Genomic DNA, 22089 nt, shown 5'->3' with positions numbered 1-22089 from the left:
TAATAATTTTAAATACATTTAATACAATTTAAATTTATATAGAATTTAATACAATTAAAAAAAATCACAAATGTATGTGTAAACACACACGCGCGCGGGGGGGTGCAAGGGGGGCCTTCGGCCCCCCCTCCCGCAACCACCCCGCCGGTAGGCAAGGTGGACCTCACTTTACAACTTACAGCATATATCCATTGTGATTGAACTCTTCGCAATGCGTCCCCTACCGGCGGGGTGGTTGCGGGAAGAGGGGCCGAAGGCCCCCCCTGCACCCCCCCCGCGCGCGCGCGTGTGTGTGTGTGTGTGTGTGTTTGTGTACACATTCATTTGTGATATTTTTTAATTATATTAAATTGTATTAAATTCTATATAAATTTAAGTACATGCGTGGTCGGAGAACGAAAAATATTCAAATTTATGTTTATATTTATATTTTATTCAGCAATATTATTATTATAGATAAGAAACTAATTTCTCGTAATTATTAGTTAAACGGAGAAACTTGTGAAGTCTCATGTTCACGTATTAAGAGTTCTGCAAGTACTAAATACAAGGAATATTTCTACAGCTTAAGTCTGTATTATTGTTAAGGTGCAATTTCACGTGCTGCTAAAATAAGCAATTAAAGCAACAAATTTGTCGCACGTATTCCAGCGGCTATAATTTTGTAGTTTGAACTGATTCAACTACAAAGAGAGAAAAAGTGTTATCGCTCAATTGGTATGTGAAACACTACTGCCGCGCTGTGTGATTGTGTGTACTAGTGTACCAAGAAAGACATAACCTGTGACATAACCTTGCAGACAGAACGTTCCGGTTGAGCTGGCACGTGTGTCTGGACTCTAAGTGGAGAGCTCTTACAATTTATATTAAAACTTTCGGTATAATTCTGCTGGTTCTCACAATTTTGGGCATAGATATACAGTTTTGTAAACGCTCTGCGACCCTGAGTGAAAAGGAGGAGTCAGGGCCGCGAGGCCCTTCCACTCTCCCGGCTTTTGACCGGGAGACTGGTCATGTTGAGGTTAACCAAATTCTGGAACATTCGATCCTCGGTGAGTGCAGCCATAATATATTCCTCTCTGGCATCGATAAAGAAGTAAGTATGTCATACGATAATAAAACAAATAATAAGCAATTTAAATCAATAGAATATATATCGGAAGATAGTTTTGATAAATTTAGTCAACAATTTAATAGTAATAAAGTCATAACGGGGAAACGTAAAGCTACAAACGATATAACGAAGGACAATACAGTTTTAAAAAAAAAAGACAACTTTGTAAATACCATTGACGATAGGGATAGTCACGAAAAAAAAAATAATAATAACAACTATACAGACGATGAGAATAATATGGACGTCGACATAAATCCCAATATAAATCCCTCTCCCTCCCTCTCCCCTAAAGATTCGTCCTCTCAACAGACAAATATAAGTCTCAGCAACCAACCTGAAAATGAAATAATAGAAAAATTCATTAAAATACAAAATAATTTCATTAAAACAAACAATAAAGAAACAAATCCTAATCTCAAAAATTTCAACAGTAAATATAACAAGGACCACAACGGTGAATTCATTTTAAATGCTAAACTGAATGCTAACAAATGTTCTGACAGAGGAAATAGAAATTATCTAAGAATTATTGATATAGCATCTGAATGGAAATATAAACCAATTAAAGTGACGAAGACAGGATTCTGCACTGCTGATTTAACATATAACAACTCTAAAGAAGCCAATGAATTACTCGATACATATGGCGCTTTACTAAATCACCAATCCGATGTAAGTTTGACAATACCATATAGAGTTGCTTTTAAAAAAGGAGTTATTACTGACTGGGACATGTCCCTTAAACTAATTAATGCGATAGACAATAAGGATAAAATTATATCCATAGAGCGTATGACAAAGAAGAAGTTCATCGCTGCAGACAACTCCACTAAAAGAATCAACACAAACAATATAATTATAACCTTTAAAGGATCTGATCTTCCAACTAGAGTTAATATCTACAATGGCTTAACGTATCTCAACATAAGACCATATATACCAACTGTCAAACAATGTTATAACTGTTATAAATTTGGACATTTTAGACAATATTGTCGAAAAAATAATAAACTATGTGTTGTCTGCGGCAAAGAATTTCATGGTACATGTAACGAAAACCCCAAATGTATCAACTGTGATGAAAATCACACAGCAACACACAAGGGTTGTCACCTTTTTGACCTCAACAGAAATATTAACAGGATAGTTGCGGAAAGAGGCGTCTCTGCATACGAAGCTAAACTCTCCCTAAAAGAAGGCAATAAGGAGTATCAAGATCCCTGGAAGGAACCTGCAGCATGGCCGTCATTACATACTTCTACTCGGTATGTCCGACATCCTGCCGATACATATTCATCTATAACAAGATCAAGAGAAAATTTTCAATCTACAAATATTAAGGTACCTACTCATCAAAGAAAAAACAAGCTATTAGACAATAACAATAATCATGGACAAAAATCTTTCAACTATTATAAACAATTCGACACACGAGCACAAGATATTTCAAAAACAAACAGAGGCATTCTCACAAGAGATATTAAAACTAACAATATTGACAAAGAAAAAAAAACAAATAACACGGAAGATAACAGGGAATTAACTTTGGACAATCAAAATGAGCCCCTGACGACATGCTATGACCCAGCAAAAGATAGTGATATGACCTCGGAGGATTTTCAGTCTATACAGGAATTATGCTATATTAAAAAAGTAAAAATAAAGGATCTCTTACAAGTAATAAGAATACTTTTAAAATAACTATGTTTTTAAAAAATTTAGTATGGAACGCTAGAGGAATTAAAAATAAAAAATGGGAATTAACTAACTACGCTAAAAATTATGATGTTATTCTTATTACCGAATCTCATCTTATGGACACAGATAGATTTAAGTTCCCAGGATTTAATATTCTTAGACAAGATAACAGTCTTCCACATCTAGCAAAATCGGGAGGAGTGATCATCATGACTCGTAAATCTCTATCCCAGACAGCACAATGACATCTTAAAAACGTATTAAAAATAAACAAATTGGACGTTTCATACGTATTTAAAATATCCAGATTAGAGCCTAAAACATCTTTAGGATGTTTTATGGATATCCAGTGTTACTATTTTGGACATCCCAAAAATGTCCATTTTAAAGACCAAACGGACTAAAATTGGACTTGTTTTGAACATTAAAAAAATATTTTAAAAATAGGTATAAATAATTTTTACAAAATATTTTAATGAAAAAATTTAAATTTATTATATTAAATTTTTCATTATTTTATATTAAATTTGTTTCATTATTTTATATTAAATTATTCGCCGGACATTTACTTGTCCAACTTATATTAAATCAATTTAATATCTGAAACTCGTGATTTAGATCAGAAATTAAATTGAACAGTATATTTTTAATCTTATTTGTTACCTTTTGCAAACTTTATATAATTCTCATAACTAAAACTTAAATACGAGAAAGATAGCGCATCGCACGTCGCGTAGCGGTAAACGAACGAACTAACACATCCTTGCGTGCTTGCGCGAAACTTTGATGTCCAAGATCGGACATCTTATGGACGTCCAAATATTGGCCATTAACGGATGTCTCAAATCGAATGTACGATGGATGTTCATTTCATGTCCATGGACGTGTGGACGTAAAATGGATATAAAATGAATATCCATAGGATGTCCTGTGCTGTCTGGGATCAGTCACTCATTTTAAAATAGATCATTACTTAACCAATTCTGAAGCGTGTGGTATCAAAATCAAGAGTACCACTGGTGACTACAACCTAATTGTTGTCTACAGAAGACCTGGATTCACAGAGATAAGAAATAATTGGTCCCGGTTCTTCGGACAATTTTTCGACTCCCGCACAGTTATTGTAGGTGATTTTAATGCTCACAACGTTTCACTGGAATTGCTTCAATACAGATAGGAACGGAGCAGCGCTCGCGGAAATAAGTTATGACATGGATTTTTATATAATCAACCGTGACACTGTCACAAGACGCGGTGCTCCGGGACAACGATCCTCTAATCTGGATCTTATTTTGGTTACTCCAGATCTTGTAAACAATATAGAATATAAGATGATCTCTGACACCTGGGGATCCGACCATCATCCCATCGAAGTCACTTTCACCTCTTTTAATCCTATCCCTTATAGGAAAATCACAAATAGGATATCCACTAAAAACACCGACTGGCCAAATTACATTGATACTATGAGTGACAAATGGAATAGATATGCTGAATTTAAAGAAAATACGAACCCGAACGGACACCTAGAAACATATAAAGCACTGACCGAAGACATGAGGGAAACCGTGATCAAAGCCAACAAGAAAACCAGCTACGGAGACTCCACTCGTACCCGCTCAAAAAACAAAGATGAGCTACTTAATTACAACAACAACCCGGTAGAATGGTGGGACTCTGAGTGTTCTAATGCCATTGCAAATAGACTTACAAATTTAAGGAGATTCCTACAATCGGGATCATATAAGGATTTTATAGAGTATAAGAAAGCACGAGCAATTGCCACCAAAACCATCAATTCAAAAAAAAAGAAGAATTTTATTGAATTCATCAATAGCATCAACAAATACACTAGTCTATCCTATGTTTGGAAAAAAATGAAAGTTTTAAAAAAATCATTCCAAAATATAACATGGAACAAATGGCAAAACAATGACCGCAGGGCGGCCATTATGAAAACTATCGCAGAAATATCTCCAGACTGGGTAGAAGACCCCAGAATTGTAGTGAGCCAATCGGTTCAGATACAAGATACTGATTCGAATATCAACACATATAATGATCTGAATAATAACATTACTAGAGATGAAGTTATTAGAGCCGTAATGAACTTAAAAAAAACTCATCCCCAGGTCTTGACGGTATTGAATATAAAATGATAAAACTTCTCCCTGCCGAATATATTGATCTAATTTCTTCTATTTTCAACAGCATCTTCAATAGCGGTATTGTACCTCCAGAGTGGAGTGATTACCAAATAATTTTTATAGATAAGAAGGACAAAGAGAGAGTTAGACCAATAGCTCTGTCTTCGTGTTTTGGCAAGCTCATGGAACGGATCATCGCTGAACGTTTCAATTGGTGGGCAGAACATAACGATAAATTCAATCAAAAACAAAACGGCTTCAGAAGAGGAAGATCCTGTGCGGAGAGTCTAATAGAACTCACTACCTTTGTGAGGACGGGCTTTTTCAATACAAAAAATACCATGGCAGCTTTTCTGGATATATCATCAGCGTACGACAATGTACTCTACCGGGTTCTCATCAATAAGCTAATAAATGAAAATTGCCCTAGCAGGATCACACAATTTGTCGAGCAATGGATGTATTGCAGGAGGGTCAGGTTCATTGTAGATTCGGAATGCATTGTTAGTAAACTTACATACAAGGGGCTCCCGCAAGGTGCAGTCCTTAGCCCGATTTTGTATGATTTTTACACCAATCTGGTGGACTGCGGTGTCCCGCCTTCCATCAGGAGCCTCCAGTTTGCGGATGATGTGGTGATGTACTGTTCATTGACAGAAATCGATAAAATGATCTCTGATATAGAGAAAGCTATTTATTGTATGAGAAATAACCTGGATGACTTGGGTCTTACGCTACAATCAAAGAAGACAGTTATACTCCTCTTCAATAAAAACGGTCACATAAATAAAAATATCTATATCAACATAAATAATATTAAAATAGGACTAGAACGACACGCAAATTTCTTGGCATATGGTTTGACGTGGACTTATCTTTCACTAAACAATGCAACGAAGTTAAAGATAGAATGATAAACGCTAACTCCATGTTTAAATTCTTCAACAGGGTCAGCAGAGGTCTGGAGGTCAACACGTCCCTCATGCTATATAAAAGCCTAATCAGATCTATTGCTGATTATGGGTCATACATCTTTATACCTACTAGAGGAGATAATCGTCTTAAAATTGAGCGAGCCCAATACATGGGCCTGAGAACTGCCCTTGGATATAGAAATTCGACCCCTACAAATGTCATAACGGCCGAATCCAAAGTGACCATGGCTGACAGGGCTGGTTATCTGGCCAGAAACACCCTTATCAAAATAATTGCCTATGGCGGCCTTTCTATCAAAGACACTATAAATAAATACATAAATGAAGAAAACAAATACAGATACAAAATTCCATGGAAAATGCCATCCATCCTGTCAGAAGCTTGGAAAGAATGCAACAAACACGTGAATACCTTGGCCACTGCGGAAAAATTTGAAGTCTTCATCAATGACTTCTGGACCATCACAAATAATATAAAAATTGATGAGGAGAATGGAAAAAGATATAAAATAGACTTTAACAATAATGAAATTACAACTTTCTTCAAAAAGCAACATAATCTTCAAGACAATTTAACTGTTATTTATACTGATGGATCTAAAAAGGACGTATCCATGTCTGTAGGTAGTGCATATTACATAGAAAAAGAAGAAATGGTCTATACTATGAGCCTTGACAAGAACGCATCTATATTTACTGCAGAGGCCTGCGCTATAGCCGGGGCTCTGGCCTGGATCCATGAAACAGATAACTATGAAGACATTATAATCTTTACCGACTCGCTCAGTGTCATACATGCTCTAAAAAATAACTGTATCAATGTATATAAAAATCCTTACATCGTGGAAATACGTAAAATGTATTCCCTACTTATCAATGAAAAACAACCTACAAGAAAAATCATATTTGCCTGGATACCAGCACATATGGATATAAAAGGAAATGAAATTGCAGACAGCAATGCGAAAGAAGCTACTAATCAAATTCCAAACAACTCCCTTAAAATTCCTATCACCGACCTCAGAGAAACTTTTAGAAACAACATGTTTAAAAAAACAAATGACGAACTCAAAAAACAATTCAAATTTAAAGGTAAAAAATACTATGAAAAATTCTATAATGAAAGTGTTAGATATCCTTGGTTTGCAGGCATTGACTTCCCAAGAAAATTTGTTACCACTTTCAATCGTATTAGATCCGATCATTATAATCTTAATGAATCATTGGCCAGAAAGGAATATATAGCATCACCGAGGTGTGAGTGTGGACACGAGGTGGAAGATATAAATCATTTTGTGTTCACATGTAATATCTATGATGAAATTAGATTTAATTTCAATTTAAACCACAAATTAAATATGATAGGAGCTAGCAGCCCTGACTGCGTATGGCATTGGTTGAATAAAGAAGAAATCAAAACACTAAAAGTAGTATATGATTTTATTGTAAGGACTGGCAGAATCATTTAAATGTATATATATTAATCTGTTTTTATTACACTTTCTAATATATAGGACACTATCTACAGCAATATAGCATATGTGTGAGATGACCGACAGGCCGAAAACACTTAAAAAAAAAAAAAAAAAAAAATTGCAGACAGAACCGAGAATTCTTAAAGAATCCATGAAGATGCAAAGATGTATCTATTCGAGGAAGATGAGCATGAAGAAAATAAAAAAAAATGCAAAATCTGTCCTAACTGATTACACAAATAACGCAAAATCTGTCTCAACTTTCAATTTTGTCGCTGCTACCCTTTTCATGTACAAAAATTACCATTGTAATAGTTCAGCGACAAAAGTTGTCACGTGATCATTTTTGTCGCTCAAACAATCGGTTTCAGCGACTCGTGAAAAGGCACCTTTATGTTTACATATTTTGGACTATAAGCATACTTTGCGTGGAAAATACTTTCGAACTTGTGTTTTCATACTATAGTTCTATCTACATGGTGTCAATAAAATCTATATTCTCTTTCTAACTTCTTTTACTAATAACTTTTTAACGAACAGCGAGCGACGGCTAAAACCTTTTGGATGTTACTCAGGGCAGTGACCTTGACAACATATATCAAGGTCAAGGTAATCGAGGCGGGCTCCTTTCATCGACATATTTACCGATTTTCAGATGAAATAATTATTTCCCAAACGTTAAAAACATTAGACATATTTCCCAAATAATTTCGTTAATTAAAAAAAAAAATTTTTTTTTAATATTTATGTCTGCTAACTATACGCTCAATTTATTTTAATTAATTATAAATAAACTATTATTTCCTAAACTATGAGAATCTATTCCTAAATGTGCCCCAATGATTCCCAAGCGATTGGTTTAATAGATAATAGGGAATATCAAATTTGTCTGCTAACTATATGATCGTTGCATCATGTCCGCTTGTATCTGTTAACAGTCTAGTCTAGTGTATTATAGAAGTCTGTGGTTTGCATAGCATAATACAATTAGAACAGGTGAGAGAGAGTGAGAGAGATTGTGTTATTACGGTACATTCTTTTAATCACATATTAAATATTTTTTTGCACTCAAAAGAGATAAGACTTTGAAATTTTATATATATATATATATATATATATATATATATATATATATTTGTGTGAATGTGTAATAAATGATAGATATTAGTTTAAAATTAAAAGACAGATTTGCATTTTTTTAAATAATTCTTTTTATAAATTTAAGCATAATTCTTTAATACTTAATTTACATATTTACATTTAAATTAAAAATCGTGCACACTCCTTTTTTGTTTGATCTTTCATTCCATATACATAAAAAATATATACATTTTATTACACAGAGCACAATTTGAGGTAACTGATTCTTTTCTGTTTCTATATTTGTTTAAAGTGACCTCAAATGTTTATTTTTCAGGAAGGAGAGTGTACGTGCTAAAAATATACCTATATCAAAGTAAAACTGTTAAAGTTTTAAAAGGAGAATTACAGAAAATCCTTATAAAAATGCTATTAACAATTATTTTTATAATATATACAGTTATAAAAACACGACGAGAACCAGCATGTAAAGCATATATACGTAAAATTAGCAAGAAATATATTAATCATTGTTCTGTTCTGTTTTCTCCTATGATATGTAGAGGTAATTTTTCACATATTTGCATGTATAGCAAGTTTTATTGTGTATTCTATTAATAATGTTATATTTTTTCTATTTATATTGCTCATCTATATTTGCTGATCTGTGAATATTTTAAATAATATGTTGTAACTAATAGAGAGAGTTATATATTATGCTGGAAAAATGATTTCCTCATAATCATATCTTTGCATTGATTCTTAAATAAAATTATTATTAAAAATTAATTAATAAGAAATATATATTAAATAACTTGAAAATAACCTATTTTATAATGGTTTCAAGATCCAAGAAGTCATAATTGGATAGAAAATAATTTGATCTCTCCCATAAGTAATAACAAACGTAATGCTGAACTTCAAATGGCAGTAACGTTTGATTCTATAATAGGGATGTATGGTATATATCCACGAGTATGTATAATATCTAGAGAATTATTTTTTATCACATCTATATTTATAAACAAAAGAAAATGAGATAAGAATAATAATTATTTTATTTTCTTTAGCAAGAAATATCTATATCAAATTGGCTGAGTTATAAAGATAAGATTTCACTCTTTCCTTTGGTGAAACGTCAGGGCTGTCGGATTTCAAGCAAAGCTGATGAGCGTCTATATATTCTTATCGATACTGCTATTGATTCTTATCACGAGAATAGTCCAAAATACTGTATAAAAGTATAATGTTCAATTTTTTTATTTTTCGTTTTATTTTTATTTTATTGTATATCTTATATGTAATTATATAAAAAAACAATTGTCTAAATAATCATATTTATTATATGTACTTATTATCTTACAGATTGAAGATTATGGTCAAATTAGAGCATGGATAGCAAAGGCAGATTTAGATGATCTACATTTACTTTTAGAAACAGATATTGATCATTTTACAGCTTTAGGTACTATGTTTATACAGGAACAACATCAAATTAACAATGGTTTATTTATGAAACGTATACAATGTAAGCATTATTCTTGCATCTCAGAATATATGATATATTTCAACAATTTTACACTCTTGTTTCATCTTTTCAGCTGTTGTAGTAACAGGAGAACCATGCATTTATGAGGGATATACTGAGGAATTAAAGTACTCTCCATCACAGCATAGAAGTAATAATTTGGTCATATAATTTTTACATTTTTCTTTGTAATATATCAGTTATATCATTTAATCATAATATTTTTTATTCAGACGCTCTTAATGTATTTAGTAATGCAGCTATAAAAGCTGTGAATTGGAATAAACCTGTAGAGGTTACTGATTATCCTGGTGTGTTTGTATATCCACAAAAAGATCCAGCTGTTTTGAAAGAAGAAAAAGGTAAAACAATATACAATATAGTATATAAATATACAATATAAAATTTTTCTCTGTATATATAAACATCATTTTTAATTTTTATTCTTACAAAATATTAAAACAATCATTTTATTTATCTAGAATTAAATATAAATTTCGAAGCTCTGAAAACTCAAAAGAAAATCGATCAAATGCTATCGTTCGCAATAACACCAGTTAATACAGCTCAGCAAATTACAAATAAACTAGAGGAAGAAGAAACTTCTAAAATTTACGAAAAAGGAGAAGACATTATAATTAAACCTCCAAATGTACTTATTTATGCAGATACTGCAGATACAGCCGAAAATATAAAATCTCTATTAACTAAAATACTAGATCCAGAGAGGTATGTTAAATTTCACGATGTAGTTGTAACCAGCCATAATAAGCTTTGAGTTTTTTCTGAGTTAAACACTTTTGTCTCAAGGATTATTGGTCACGAATATTTTCTTCTTTTTAGATATACCATATATTACTTAACACCATTAGACGCTCCTAAAAACAATTGGGTAAATCAGGTTGCTTTGGTTGTCGTTTGTGGTAATATTTTAAACAATGCTGCTGATCGAATTCTAGAATACATTATACACGGTGGTAAAGTTTTAGCATTATGCTCCAACATGCTGTATATTTTGCTGCCATCATTCAAGACTGCAGAAATGCGTGAGAATGAACTTGTTTGTTTATCATATGGAAAATGGAAGCATGTACATATGATGCATGATATTACTTGCTACCAAGCATCTCCAAGGCGAAATCATTTTCAAGATTTCGGAGATAGAAGGTAGAATAACATATATTTTTTTTCTGTATGTTTTAATAAAATAATACAATTATAACAAAAAATATGAAAAAAAGATAGTAAGATATAAATATATTTAAGGTGCATTACTTTTATAGGAGATTTTTATCAAAAGTTCCACAGTCAGCTGATTATGAAGATAAACAAGGAAAATCACATGTGTTTGATGTGAAAATATTGGGTGAAGAGGAAACGTGGCAAAATCCAAGTATACTACTCGCAACTTTAGCTAACAGTGATGGTAAAATAGTGTTCTCCCAGGTCCATTTGGAGAAAGAACCAAAGGAATACGAAAACGAAGAGGATTTATTTAAGACGCTCAAAAAGAGTAATGCTGCGCGTTTAGAAATAATCACTGATCTGTTGAGTACTCATCTAAGAATGGAGATAAATCATGCTATTGAAACACCCATAGTGTATACTCCAGCTTATCTTCTAAGCAAAACTGAAAATGTAAATGAACTTGATAATGAACAGTTTTCATAATAATCATTACACTATCAACAATCAAAGGCTACAATTTATCATAAACTTATGAAGGATATTGTTATATTTGTAGTTCAAAATAGAACTGCTAAAGAACTTATCAAATCTGACAGAGGATTACATATTGCAACAGTCAAGTTTGAAGATGCAATTTTTCACAAGTATAGAAATATCAAAAATTGCATCAGAAGATTTCTTGCCCATTATAATGAATGATAAAGCTCGTCCGTTTAATTTCTCGCCCACACAGTACTATCAAGTAAATTTTTAATGCCTGAAACAATTAATACTAACAATTAATCTTTTAATATGTTAATAGTAATTAAATATACATTTACGAAATTTTATGTAATACATTTTTATATGATTTATATTTATTATTTGTAACATGTAATTAATAATGTAATAAATGAATTTAAAAAAGAGGTATTTACGCTTTTTCACTTAAAATTAAATTTTATAAGAAACTTTATTTCTTTCTCAGACTCTCCAGACAAAGAAATTAGGTCAATTAATAATATACTCCGATGTCTTAACAACCACTATGAATGTGACAGAAGGCATTGTGACACATGGATTGGCGGTTATTACTCAACAACAAACACAAGGACGAGGTATTTTATTTCTTATTTATATGTAGACAAAAAAATTATAACGAGAATTATTTTTAGGACGATGTTTCAATAAATGGATTAGTCCAGTTGGTAGTGTTTTGTTTACTGTACAAATTCATGTTCCTATAAATTCGATCCTTGGTGGACAAATATCGATTCTACAACATATTGTCGCTGTAGCAATGATATCGGCTATAAGATCTACTCCAGGATACGAGGTATTCTTTTCCATTTTTTTAAATTTTGTACTATATACGATTTTAGTTTCTACAAACATTCTAGATTTTTATATGTATATTATTTTAAAATACTTGATATTAGCATGATTTATTAATATATGATAACTATTGTGTGTGATGTGATTAATTCATATATTTCAGAATATTAATCTTAGAATAAAGTGGCCTAACGACATATATGTCGGTACATCGATTAAGATTGGTGGCTTGATAGTGCGTACACATATGAATGCGTTAAATTATATTTGCAATATTGGTATGTAATAACAATCATAATAGGTAATAACAATCATAATAGAAATGTAAATTTTATGGATAATGTAGTTTATTTAAAATAAACATAAAAATATGTATTTCAGGTGCTGGCTTAAATCTCTCTAACAGCAAGCCTACAATATGTATTAATGATATAATTTCCCAATATAATGAAAAATATAAGGCCAATTTGGAAAAGTTCTCTTATGAAAGATACATGGCGCTTGTATTTAATCAATTGGAATATCTGTTAGATTGTGTAGAAAGAAATAATATAAAACATTTTTATTCTCTATATTACCAATACTGGTTACATAAGTAATTTTGAATTTAAATTATTGGGATATTACTCTATATATATATAATAATATTCGTATAATATTTATATATTTTTTTTATATCTTTGTAGAAATGCAACTGTTACCGTGATACAGCCAAATGGAGAGCCCATGGAAGCTACAATATTAAGTATCGATGATTTTGGACATTTGAAAGTCCATTCATCCTTACGTAATACAGATATAACTGTACATCCAGATAGCAATAGTTTCGATCTTCTTAAGGGACTAATAATACCACTGTAACGAATATATTCGTTAATTATTAATTACGATTATGTACGTATATACAGGGTATCGCAGACCACCCGTATCAGCCGAATATCTCAAAAACTGAGCGCGGCAGACAAAAATATTTCAGACAAAAGTTGTATGGTTTCGAGGGAGACATAAGATGGTGCCATTAGTTTGACCTTGAAGAGTCACGTGAAGGTCACCTCCAACTTTTTAAATGGGACATCCTATATGCTTTTGTACATTCTTGTAGCTCATCTCGAGAGCTTTCCAAAACACTATAATTAAGTTAGTTTTCATTAAATACTTTCCGAGTTATAAGGCTTGAAATCATTTCTTAATTTTACATAAACCGTAAAAAATATCTTGTAAAATATTCATTTTTCGATTATCTCATCTTAATACTTTTATGCACAAAATAATGAGAGGAATCAATTGGTGTAAAGAAAACACATAGTTGTTTCGAAGAAAAAATATGTAATTTGCAATTAACAATACGGTCGATCCAAATAATTGACATTTACCGATCAATTTATTATGCAGTCGATAATCTCCCGCATGATAAAAAGATTGACACACGAAATAAAACTCACCCTGTATATATATATACAGGGTGTCCCTGAATGGTCTGTACAAACTTTGTGAATAAGTTCCAGGGACCTAAACAAGCAGAAAACCCATAAACATGGGGTCGGAAACGCTTGCTTTTGGAGTTACGACGGTTCGAAGTTTTCCTGCAATAGCTGGAGAAATTATCACGTCAAATCGCATAGGTGTTACAAAACTGTGTTTATTTATTTCCTCGGTTTTGCCACGGACATAACAGGACAGTACACTTGCTATAGCAAATGCTCGAAATGGCCTCCGTTAGATTCCAAGAAAGCCTGCGCATTGTCTGGCGAACCGTTCATTTCCACCGGCACGGCCATACACCAGATGGATATCCGCCAATTCATCAAATGAATAATTTGATTCATTCATGTTTTTAAAGTAGGCCTAGAAACGAGATTTGCAATCGCAGAATACTTTCAAACAACTAAACGCTAGACTTTCAAACACTAAACGTGATAATTTCTCCAGCCATTGCAGGAAAACTTCGAACCGTCATAACTTCAGAAGCAAGCGTTTCCGACCCCACGTTTATGGGACATTTTCTGCTTGTTTAGGTCCCTGGAACTTATTCACAAAGTTTGTACAAACCATTCAGGGACACCCTGTATAGGGGTAGTCCCACCGACCGGAAGCTCCAAGAGTCTGAGGACAGACCCCAACGCAGGAAGGCCTTCTTCTTCTTCTTCTTCTTCCGTTATGGCACTGGGCAATATTGTTTTTCGCCCATGCTGCCAGATATCTTCTTTATTATAAAATTAAGTTGGTTCGACCAGAGCTTGAGCGATCGAGTCAGATGTGTACATCGGTCCTATGCAGGAAGGTTAAGAGGGGATTTATGACTCCAACAGAAGGATCTTTTAGGATTACAAAGACGTCGTAAGGAGGAGGCGCACCCAGGACTTTCCTGAGCGAGCCCGTCAGTTTCGTCCGGTGATGGTTCAACAATGGACAGGTCCACAGTATGTGTTGTATGTCCTGTCTGGGAGAGCCGCAAGGACAGTCTGGGCGTCTGACAATACCACACCTATGGAGGCTGTAATTCAAATTGTAGTGATTAGACCGTATTCTACAGATAGTTGTTATTTCCCTACGTGAGAGATTGAGTCTATCGAACCATGGCCTTTTTGCGAAGGCCGGGTATAGGCCAAAATATTGCGCACCGCGGAGTTCTGACTGCGCACGCAAGTACTTCTCGACCGTATCGTAATACTTTTTCCGAGCCAAGGAGTAAAGATCAGTGTGGGGAGGAAGATAGTCAATCGTTTCTCCGCTTTGAGCAGCCTCCCCCGCCAGATAATCGACCGTCTCATTACCAAGTATCCCCACATGAGAGGGAACCCAGACCAGAGTGATGTCGAGATTTTGCAAAAAGGCTGACCTCAGCCTATTCTTCAATACAAGTAAAAGGTAAGAAAGATCCCTGTCCAGCGAATTGCTGGACACGGTTTCCACCACGCTGCGGGAATCCGTAAATATCAAGGACTTTTTAATGCCCCTTTCCAAGATGCAATCTGTGGCACATATAATGGCAATGCATTTAGCTGAGAAGACAGAAAATCCACTATCAAGCTTATATTTCCTCTGAATCAACATATCAGGAGAAAAATAAGCAGCGCCTAAATGCGGGAATAAATCGTTCTTAGATGCATCTGTAAAAAAGGTACATCCGCCCCCGATCAGATACGAAAAATGTGAGAGAAAAACAAGCCGGGGAACAGCCGCCAATGAGATTTGCTCCACTACCTGTGGGGGGGTGTAGTCAACTTTTGGCATGAAAGTAGAGGTTTCATGGGGAAACAGATACAGCGGAATCCTGGTGAAAGCCTCCATCTTGGCTCTATAATCCTTTACCCAACGATAGGCCCGATAGAGAAGAAACCTGCCAAGCAGATCTGTAGAGAAACTAGATCCAAAATGAGAAAAATGTAATTTCTGGAGGTTGTCAATTAAAGTATTAGGTCTGATAGCAAGAGATTTGAATAAAAATTTCTGAGCCAAAAAATCCGATCTAAATCGTGCGGGTCCAACGCAAGTTTCCGCATACACTATATTACAAGGTGTGGAACCCCTAAATCCGACACAGTATCTCAAGGCTCTACGCGATACACGCTCAAATCGTTCCGCGAGGCCCTTGTTATGAAACGGAAAAAGAAAAGAAGCGTAGTCCGAGGTACCCCTAATCATCGTCTTGTAGATGTTCAGCAGAGTCCTGGGATGGGAGCCCCACCAAACTCCCCTCAAAAACTTTATTATATTGGCAAGTTTGCCAGATTTGTTAATGACGTAATTAGCATGATGATTGCCGGAGAGTTTGGGGTCGAGAAAAACCCCCAGAAGAATAGAATAGCTCGCCGGGTTAATCCTTTTTTTCGTAAAAATCATCAGGGCCGATTTAGAGGGGGAAATCGTTAGGCCTCTCTCAAATAGAAAGGCCGACAAAGCCACCACAGACCGCTCGAGCGTCAATAAAGCGGACTCGATATCACTAGAACGCCTATAGAAGGCGATGTCATCCGCGAACTGTACCATTCGACATCCATCAGTCAGAGCAGATCCACATCTTGATAAGTAAAGATTAAAGAGCAGTGGGCTCAAAATCGAGCTTTGGGGCACGCCCTTATAAGTGAAAAAGCTCTCTGTGAGTCCCCCATTCACAACGAACTGCAACTCCCTGAGACATGTCAATCTGTAAATAAACCAACAGAATTTAGGCGGAAGGCCCAAGTCAATAAGCTGAGAAACCAAAATGGAGGGAATAACATTATCAAAAGCACGCTGTATATCAAGAAACAGACAGCTCGTTGATTGCTTTAGAATAAAGCCGTGATGGATTTCAGTAGTTAGTATACCCAGGTTATCAAGGCATGAAGTTCTTTTGCGGAATCCAAACTGGAAAGGCGGAAGGATGAAAGAGGACTCCACCCACCAACTCATACAATACAGGATAAGTTTCTCGAGGATTTTAAGAAGACATGAAGTGAGGGAGATAGAACGGAGTTTACCAGGAGAGGACTTGGGAATGAGGAATACTAAAGAGTGTTGCCATGTACAAGGGAAAGAGCCGGAGTCGAAAATAGAATTTAGTAAATCAAGCAAAATCGTTAGATACTCTTCTGGTAAGAGAGAGAGCATTTTATTATCAATTCTATCAAATCCAGGAGAAGAACGGGTTTTTAAGTTGCGGGTAACCGAAATCAATTCCTGGAGAGAGAAAGGATAATCAAACATTTTGCATGAATAGTTCGTGGGAAATTCGTCAATTGACGAAAAAGTACGGTGAAAGACAGATGGAGGACAAAGGGAATTAATGGATTCTTGGACTGATTGCGAAGGATGGAGATTAGAGGAGGAGGGAATGTTAGGATTTTCAAAGTGGCGGGTTCGAAATCGCTTGATAAAACTCCACAAATGGGAGATAGGAGTGTTCGGATTAAGACTGGCACAGAACTCCTTCCAACCTTTGCTCTTTTCCGTCCTTAGAGTTCTTCTAGTGATTGCCTCTTGTTTTTTAAAAGCAAGGTAATTAGAGAATGAAGGGTGCCTTTTGAAAGTTGAAAGAAGAGCACGTCTGTCGCTAACCGCCTGTTTGCAAGTGTCATTCCACCAAGGGGCAGGTGGGGAAAATCTTTTCTGTGAATAATGCCGGCCTCTCGAGTGAGGCTCCTCGGGGTTGGAGAACCACTGGCGCAGAAGATGCTCTGTGAAGCAAGTGTATTTCTGGACAGGATTCAGCGCGAGGTCACTCAAGGACGCCCTCAGCGAATCCAATGAAGAGAACAGATTTTTAACAAAGAGTTCGTCTTGCAATTTTGAATGTTTAATTTTGTGAGAAAAGAAGCTCCTCCTAGTGAGGGCACGGTTAAAGAAGGTTGTGGTAGGGTAGTGATCGCTAAGGAAAGTGTCTTCGAGGACTGCCCAATCGCAGAGACCTATAATCGTGGAGGAAATGAAAGTAAGGTCAAGAGCAGAGACTCTCTGTCCAGGCCGCGTCAAAAAGGTAGGAGAGCCACTATTGATACAAGTGAAAGAGGCCTCTACAGCAGCAGAGAGCAAAAGCTCACCCTCATTGTCAGATCGTTCGCTGCCCCACTCGATATGGTGTACATTAAAATCGCCAAGCAGAATTGCATTAGTAAAAGAACGGCAAAAGGCGAAAAGGGCGCCGTACTCTTCCGGGGAGAGGGAGCCCCTAGGATATCTGTAAATGGAGATAATAGTTAAGTCGTAATTGCCGAAGTGGATAGAGATAGCTTGGCTATCAAGTCTACCCTCAAAGGAAATAGTGTCATTAATATAAGAATAAGTTAAAGAAGGACGGACAGCTAAAGCGAGGCCTCCTCCAAAACGGGAGGCTGAGTCTTTACGAAAAATGATAAAATTGCGAAGGTCAAAACGAGAGTCGACAGTCAACCATGTCTCAGAGAGAGCCAGCACGTCGTATTCACCAAAAAGAGACGAAGAAGCATCAAACTTATTTGAGATGGAGCGACAGTTCCACTGGAGTATGGCCAAAGAAGTCGAGGTCGGCCGATTGCTGGGAGCCGGATCAGTCATTACGAGAGGAGTCACGGGCAGAAAGCCCGACAAGAGGGGTCAACAAAAAACGTTCGACAAGGCCGCTCATAATATCGTGAATGCCAAGTGTTTTAAGCATGGGCTCAAGCTTCTCCATCAACACGCAAACCAGATGGAGGAACGCACTCAGATGTGACGCCTCAAGGCCCAGGAATCGCTGAACAAGCAAAAGTATTGGAGGAAGATCGGGTTCAGGATCCATGGCCATCCCGTTTCCGGAGACCGAGGGGGTCCTACCGTTAGGATAGAACAGGGAGGAAAAGGAACTGGGGGAAGAGGCACCAGCTCTCCGAGAGGACGTTCGCGCTGATGATCGAGGGGGTGGGTGCGAGGTTTCGTTGTTATTTTGGTCTTGAGATCCGGTATTTAGTTTAGTAATTTTTTGTTTGAGTTCCGAAGGACCCCTGAGAAAAGAACCAAAAAAACTAGAAGAACAAGACGAGGGGGGAGGTAGGGACACTCCCGATGAAGAACTTGCTCCCTCAGTATGGGAAGACGCCACCACCTGAGAGTAAAGGCGAGAGTGGGGAGAGGGGGGAGGAGCAAGCCGCCCGCGGAAAGGGAGCGAAGAACCTGGAAGCCCAGGATACCCCCATCCCGCGACAATGATCCACCCCCATGAGAAACCGGCTCACGACTCCGCACACTATTTGCGGCCTCCGACAAGGGGATATTTTCACGTGCGGAGATCTCTCTAATCCTCCTCTGAAGAATATACTCGGAGCATGAATAATCAGAGGCCCTATGCGGCCCCTTACAATTTATACAAACTGGTGAGTGGTCCCTCTTGGGGCAGGTCTCGTTGTCACTGTGTCTATCACCACCACAATCCATGCAGCGAGCACGGCTCTTACACTGTGCGCCTATATGTTCAAAGCGAAGGCAAGAAAAGCACAGCGAAGTTTTAGAAACGTATGGGAGGACAGAGTGTCTTAATAAATACAAATATATACAGTCTGGTAAGGTCTGACCTCTAAATGTGACAAGTATTGTGCGAGAAGGAATCAGACCATTGCCACTATTTACATCACTATTTACATCACTATTTACATTACTATTTACATTACCATTTGCTTTAGTCTGCGCAGAAGAGGAGGAAGGAAGGGGACCTCCCCTACGCCTACTCAATCTCTGTACTGAGAGCACCGTTATTACGGATTCGAGGCCAGCCAGGATCTCCCCATCAGTAGGATCTAGCGGAACTCCGCGTATTATACCCTTTCTGATCGTTCCAGTTTTCTTTAGCTCGAGTATATCATTTTTATTTGAGAAAAAAAGGAGGCGGCCGACCGCTAATGGATCGATAGAAGAATTTACAGAATTAGCACTGTCAGAAGTTTTTTGTACTATTACGTCAAAAGGCCCAGAGGAATTATGATCGTACGTGTTCGTATTCGGGGGGGGGCAGATCCTGAGTGTCCACAGAATTCGACACAGAGCACGAAGAAGAAATAGAGGCATACTCTGCCTTACCTTTAAACGATTGACTATTTCCCTCACCCAGGACTTGACGCTTACTCACTGACGATGTGGTACTTTGATCTTTTTTCCTTTTGCGAATAACTTTCGATTCAGCGTCCGAGGTATAGGCGCACGGGTCGACGTCCATGTCAAGTCCGGTCGATGGGACGACACATTTCGAATTTCCATTATTTGACTGTAAAAGAGACATGTTTGGATTAGAATCAATCTTCGTCGCAATTTCTATAGCGGGATCAGAGGACGGGGAGAAAGGAGGGAGAGAGCGTGCAATAAAATTAAGTCTGTCCTCGTCACTAGGTCCGGTCAAATTAGAAGCTGACTTTGTGTTAAAATCGTCATTGTCATGCGAAAAAGCGGTTGGAAGTTCATAAGAACTGTTCATAGGATCCTGAATGGACATAGTAAAGGATTACAGACCATGTTCTCGATGGATTGCCACGTAGGCGGTCGACCAAGATGGCCGCGGGCAACGTGGCGCCGTAATACGCAAAAATTCTTCCTCCGGCCAATATCCAGCAGCCGAGTCACTCAAACGATTGAGTATACGAATACTCGTGTCACACGTCCGTGTAGAACGAACGATAAAGCACTCCCCACGCGACGGGGGAGGTTGTTAAAGAACACTGCGAATAAAGAAGCCGAGAACTCCGGCAACACGTTCGTCGCAGTCAAAGGCCCAAACGGAAGTCCGCAGGAAGGCCGAATGTGAGAAAATCGCTACGGCCCTGTAAGGATTGCCGCAGGGGCCGGGTTGCCGGCGAGACACAGGACCCGCAATACCGCCGCGCCACCAGCGGAATATCGAGTGGAGGGGATAGGACGTGCACGCTCGTGGACTAGCACGTCGTATTTCGACTGATTTACTTCGTATTAAGCGTCGTCTACAATGAGATTTTAAGGAGACTTAAAGCGTAAGACTTAAGAAATTGACCAATCACAGTCAAGTATTAAGAGAATACTCGACTGTGATTGGTCAATTTCTTAAATCTTACGCCTTAAAGGCTTTCGCACATGAAATTCCATAAGCACATAAGACATAAGCGTAAGAAAATCGACCAATCACGGTCGAGTTTTGATCCCTTGGAGGGGCTAATATTTGAACGTGATTGGTCGATTTCCTTACGTTTACATCTTACGTGCTTATAGAATTTCATGTGTGATGGCCATTAGTCTCCTTAAAATCTCATTGTAGACGACGCATTACAGTTGTAGCACGTCGCAAAGATACGCAGAATAAAAAGTCATTCCCGTATAGCTTAATAAAAAGTATTTATTACCGTACTTTCTTACATATATATACACACACACACACACACACACACACATATACAGGGCGTCCCAGAACACTACATACAAGCGCTTGTGAGGAGGTAGAGACCAGTAAACTGAACAGAAAAGTCTTATACCATTTTACAATTTTCGCAATAATAACAGAAATATTAAATATTAAAGTCGGATGAGAAACGCTCAGTCGTTCGAGCTATAATACGGCCCATCGTGTTACAATTTTCGCAATAATAACAGAAATATTAAATATTAAAATCGGACGAATGAAAGGAGCGCTCAGCTGCTCGAGCGCTCCTTTCTTTCGTCCGATTTTAATATTTAATATTTCTGTTATTATTGCGAAAATTGTAAAATGGTATAAGACTTTTCTGTTCAATTTACTGGTCTCTACCTCCTCACAAGCGCTTGTATGTAGTGTTCTGGGACGCCCTGTATATGTACAGGGTGAGCCATTTTAATTAACGCACGCAATTATTTCGGAAACAAAGCATTTTAGAGAAAAATGTTTCAGACAAAAGTTTTATGGTTTCGAGGGGGCCATAAGATGGTATCATTGGTTTGACCTTGAAGAGTTATTTGAAGGTCACATGAAGGTCACCTTCAATTTCTTAAATGGAACCTACTATTTGTCATTGCATATTCTTGTAGCTTATCTCGAGAGCTTTCCAAAACACTATAATTAAGTACCTTTTCGTTAAGTACTTTTTGAGTTATGAGGCTTGAAATAATTTCTTAATTTTACATAAACCGTAAAATATCTTGTAAAATATTCATTTTTCGATTATCTTACCTAAATACTTTT

General features: G+C 36.6%; 4 protein-coding genes across 11 annotated transcripts; all 4 read left to right on the top strand.

The window, feature by feature from the left end:
* The first annotated feature begins 794 nt into the window (after positions 1–794).
* On the top strand, positions 795–3384 carry LOC145960934 (uncharacterized). Its single transcript, XM_083080675.1, has 2 exons — positions 795–1052; positions 1656–3384. The coding sequence occupies exon 2, from the start codon at positions 1850–1852 to the stop codon at positions 2816–2818; it is 969 nt and encodes a 322-aa protein (XP_082936801.1). The 5' UTR covers positions 795–1052; positions 1656–1849; the 3' UTR covers positions 2819–3384.
* Hcs (holocarboxylase synthetase-like protein) lies at positions 2337–13652 on the top strand. Of its 7 annotated transcripts, none has more exons than XM_083080665.1 (17): positions 7578–7981; positions 8311–8368; positions 8790–9017; positions 9300–9427; positions 9523–9693; positions 9818–9980; positions 10054–10131; positions 10214–10342; positions 10463–10709; positions 10824–11147; positions 11264–11618; positions 11725–11910; positions 12136–12265; positions 12323–12483; positions 12646–12760; positions 12864–13077; positions 13169–13652. In XM_083080665.1, the coding sequence occupies exons 3-17, from the start codon at positions 8879–8881 to the stop codon at positions 13341–13343; spliced, it is 2715 nt and encodes a 904-aa protein (XP_082936791.1). In that variant the 5' UTR covers positions 7578–7981; positions 8311–8368; positions 8790–8878; the 3' UTR covers positions 13344–13652. The 7 variants fall into 7 exon arrangements, with proteins under 7 accessions (XP_082936786.1, XP_082936791.1, XP_082936789.1 ...); XM_083080663.1 differs by having other exon boundaries at positions 8311–8401; XM_083080660.1 differs by lacking the exons at positions 7578–7981; positions 8311–8368 and adding an exon at positions 2337–2458.
* Positions 3411–4979, top strand: LOC145960931 (uncharacterized). The gene has a single exon (XM_083080671.1). The coding sequence runs from the start codon at positions 3952–3954 to the stop codon at positions 4972–4974; it is 1023 nt and encodes a 340-aa protein (XP_082936797.1). The 5' UTR covers positions 3411–3951; the 3' UTR covers positions 4975–4979.
* Positions 5003–7539, top strand: LOC145960930 (uncharacterized). 2 transcript variants are annotated; one of them, XM_083080668.1, is made up of 2 exons: positions 5003–6989; positions 7047–7539. In XM_083080668.1, the coding sequence occupies exons 1-2, from the start codon at positions 5873–5875 to the stop codon at positions 7364–7366; spliced, it is 1437 nt and encodes a 478-aa protein (XP_082936794.1). In that variant the 5' UTR covers positions 5003–5872; the 3' UTR covers positions 7367–7539. The 2 variants fall into 2 exon arrangements, with proteins under 2 accessions (XP_082936794.1, XP_082936795.1); XM_083080669.1 differs by having other exon boundaries at positions 5054–5739; positions 5911–7539.
* Positions 13653–22089: the final 8437 nt, after the last annotated feature.

This window comes from Camponotus vicinus, unplaced genomic scaffold (assembly GCF_025532165.1).
Source record: "Camponotus vicinus isolate PSW18456_S1 unplaced genomic scaffold, iyCamVici1.0 SCAF_10, whole genome shotgun sequence".
Classification (NCBI taxonomy): Eukaryota; Metazoa; Arthropoda; class Insecta; order Hymenoptera; family Formicidae; genus Camponotus; species Camponotus vicinus.
Note: the sequence above shows the minus strand (reverse complement) of the source record. Positions and strands in the feature narration are given on the sequence as shown.

Excerpts from the sequence above, each read along its gene's own strand:
- LOC145960930 (XM_083080668.1), top strand. The coding sequence starts at position 5,873 with ATGATAAACGCTAACTCCATGTTTAAATTCTTCAACAGGGTCAGCAGA. Across the intron at positions 6,990-7,046 it reads AAAACAATTCAAATTTAAAG|GCATTGACTTCCCAAGAAAA; the intron begins GTAAAAAATACT and ends CTTGGTTTGCAG.
- LOC145960931 (XM_083080671.1), top strand. The coding sequence starts at position 3,952 with ATGCTCACAACGTTTCACTGGAATTGCTTCAATACAGATAGGAACGGA.
- LOC145960934 (XM_083080675.1), top strand. The coding sequence starts at position 1,850 with ATGTCCCTTAAACTAATTAATGCGATAGACAATAAGGATAAAATTATA.
- Hcs (XM_083080660.1), top strand. The coding sequence starts at position 8,879 with ATGCTATTAACAATTATTTTTATAATATATACAGTTATAAAAACACGA. Across the intron at positions 11,148-11,263 it reads CAAGATTTCGGAGATAGAAG|GAGATTTTTATCAAAAGTTC; the intron begins GTAGAATAACAT and ends TTACTTTTATAG. Across the intron at positions 12,761-12,863 it reads AAATTATATTTGCAATATTG|GTGCTGGCTTAAATCTCTCT; the intron begins GTATGTAATAAC and ends TATGTATTTCAG.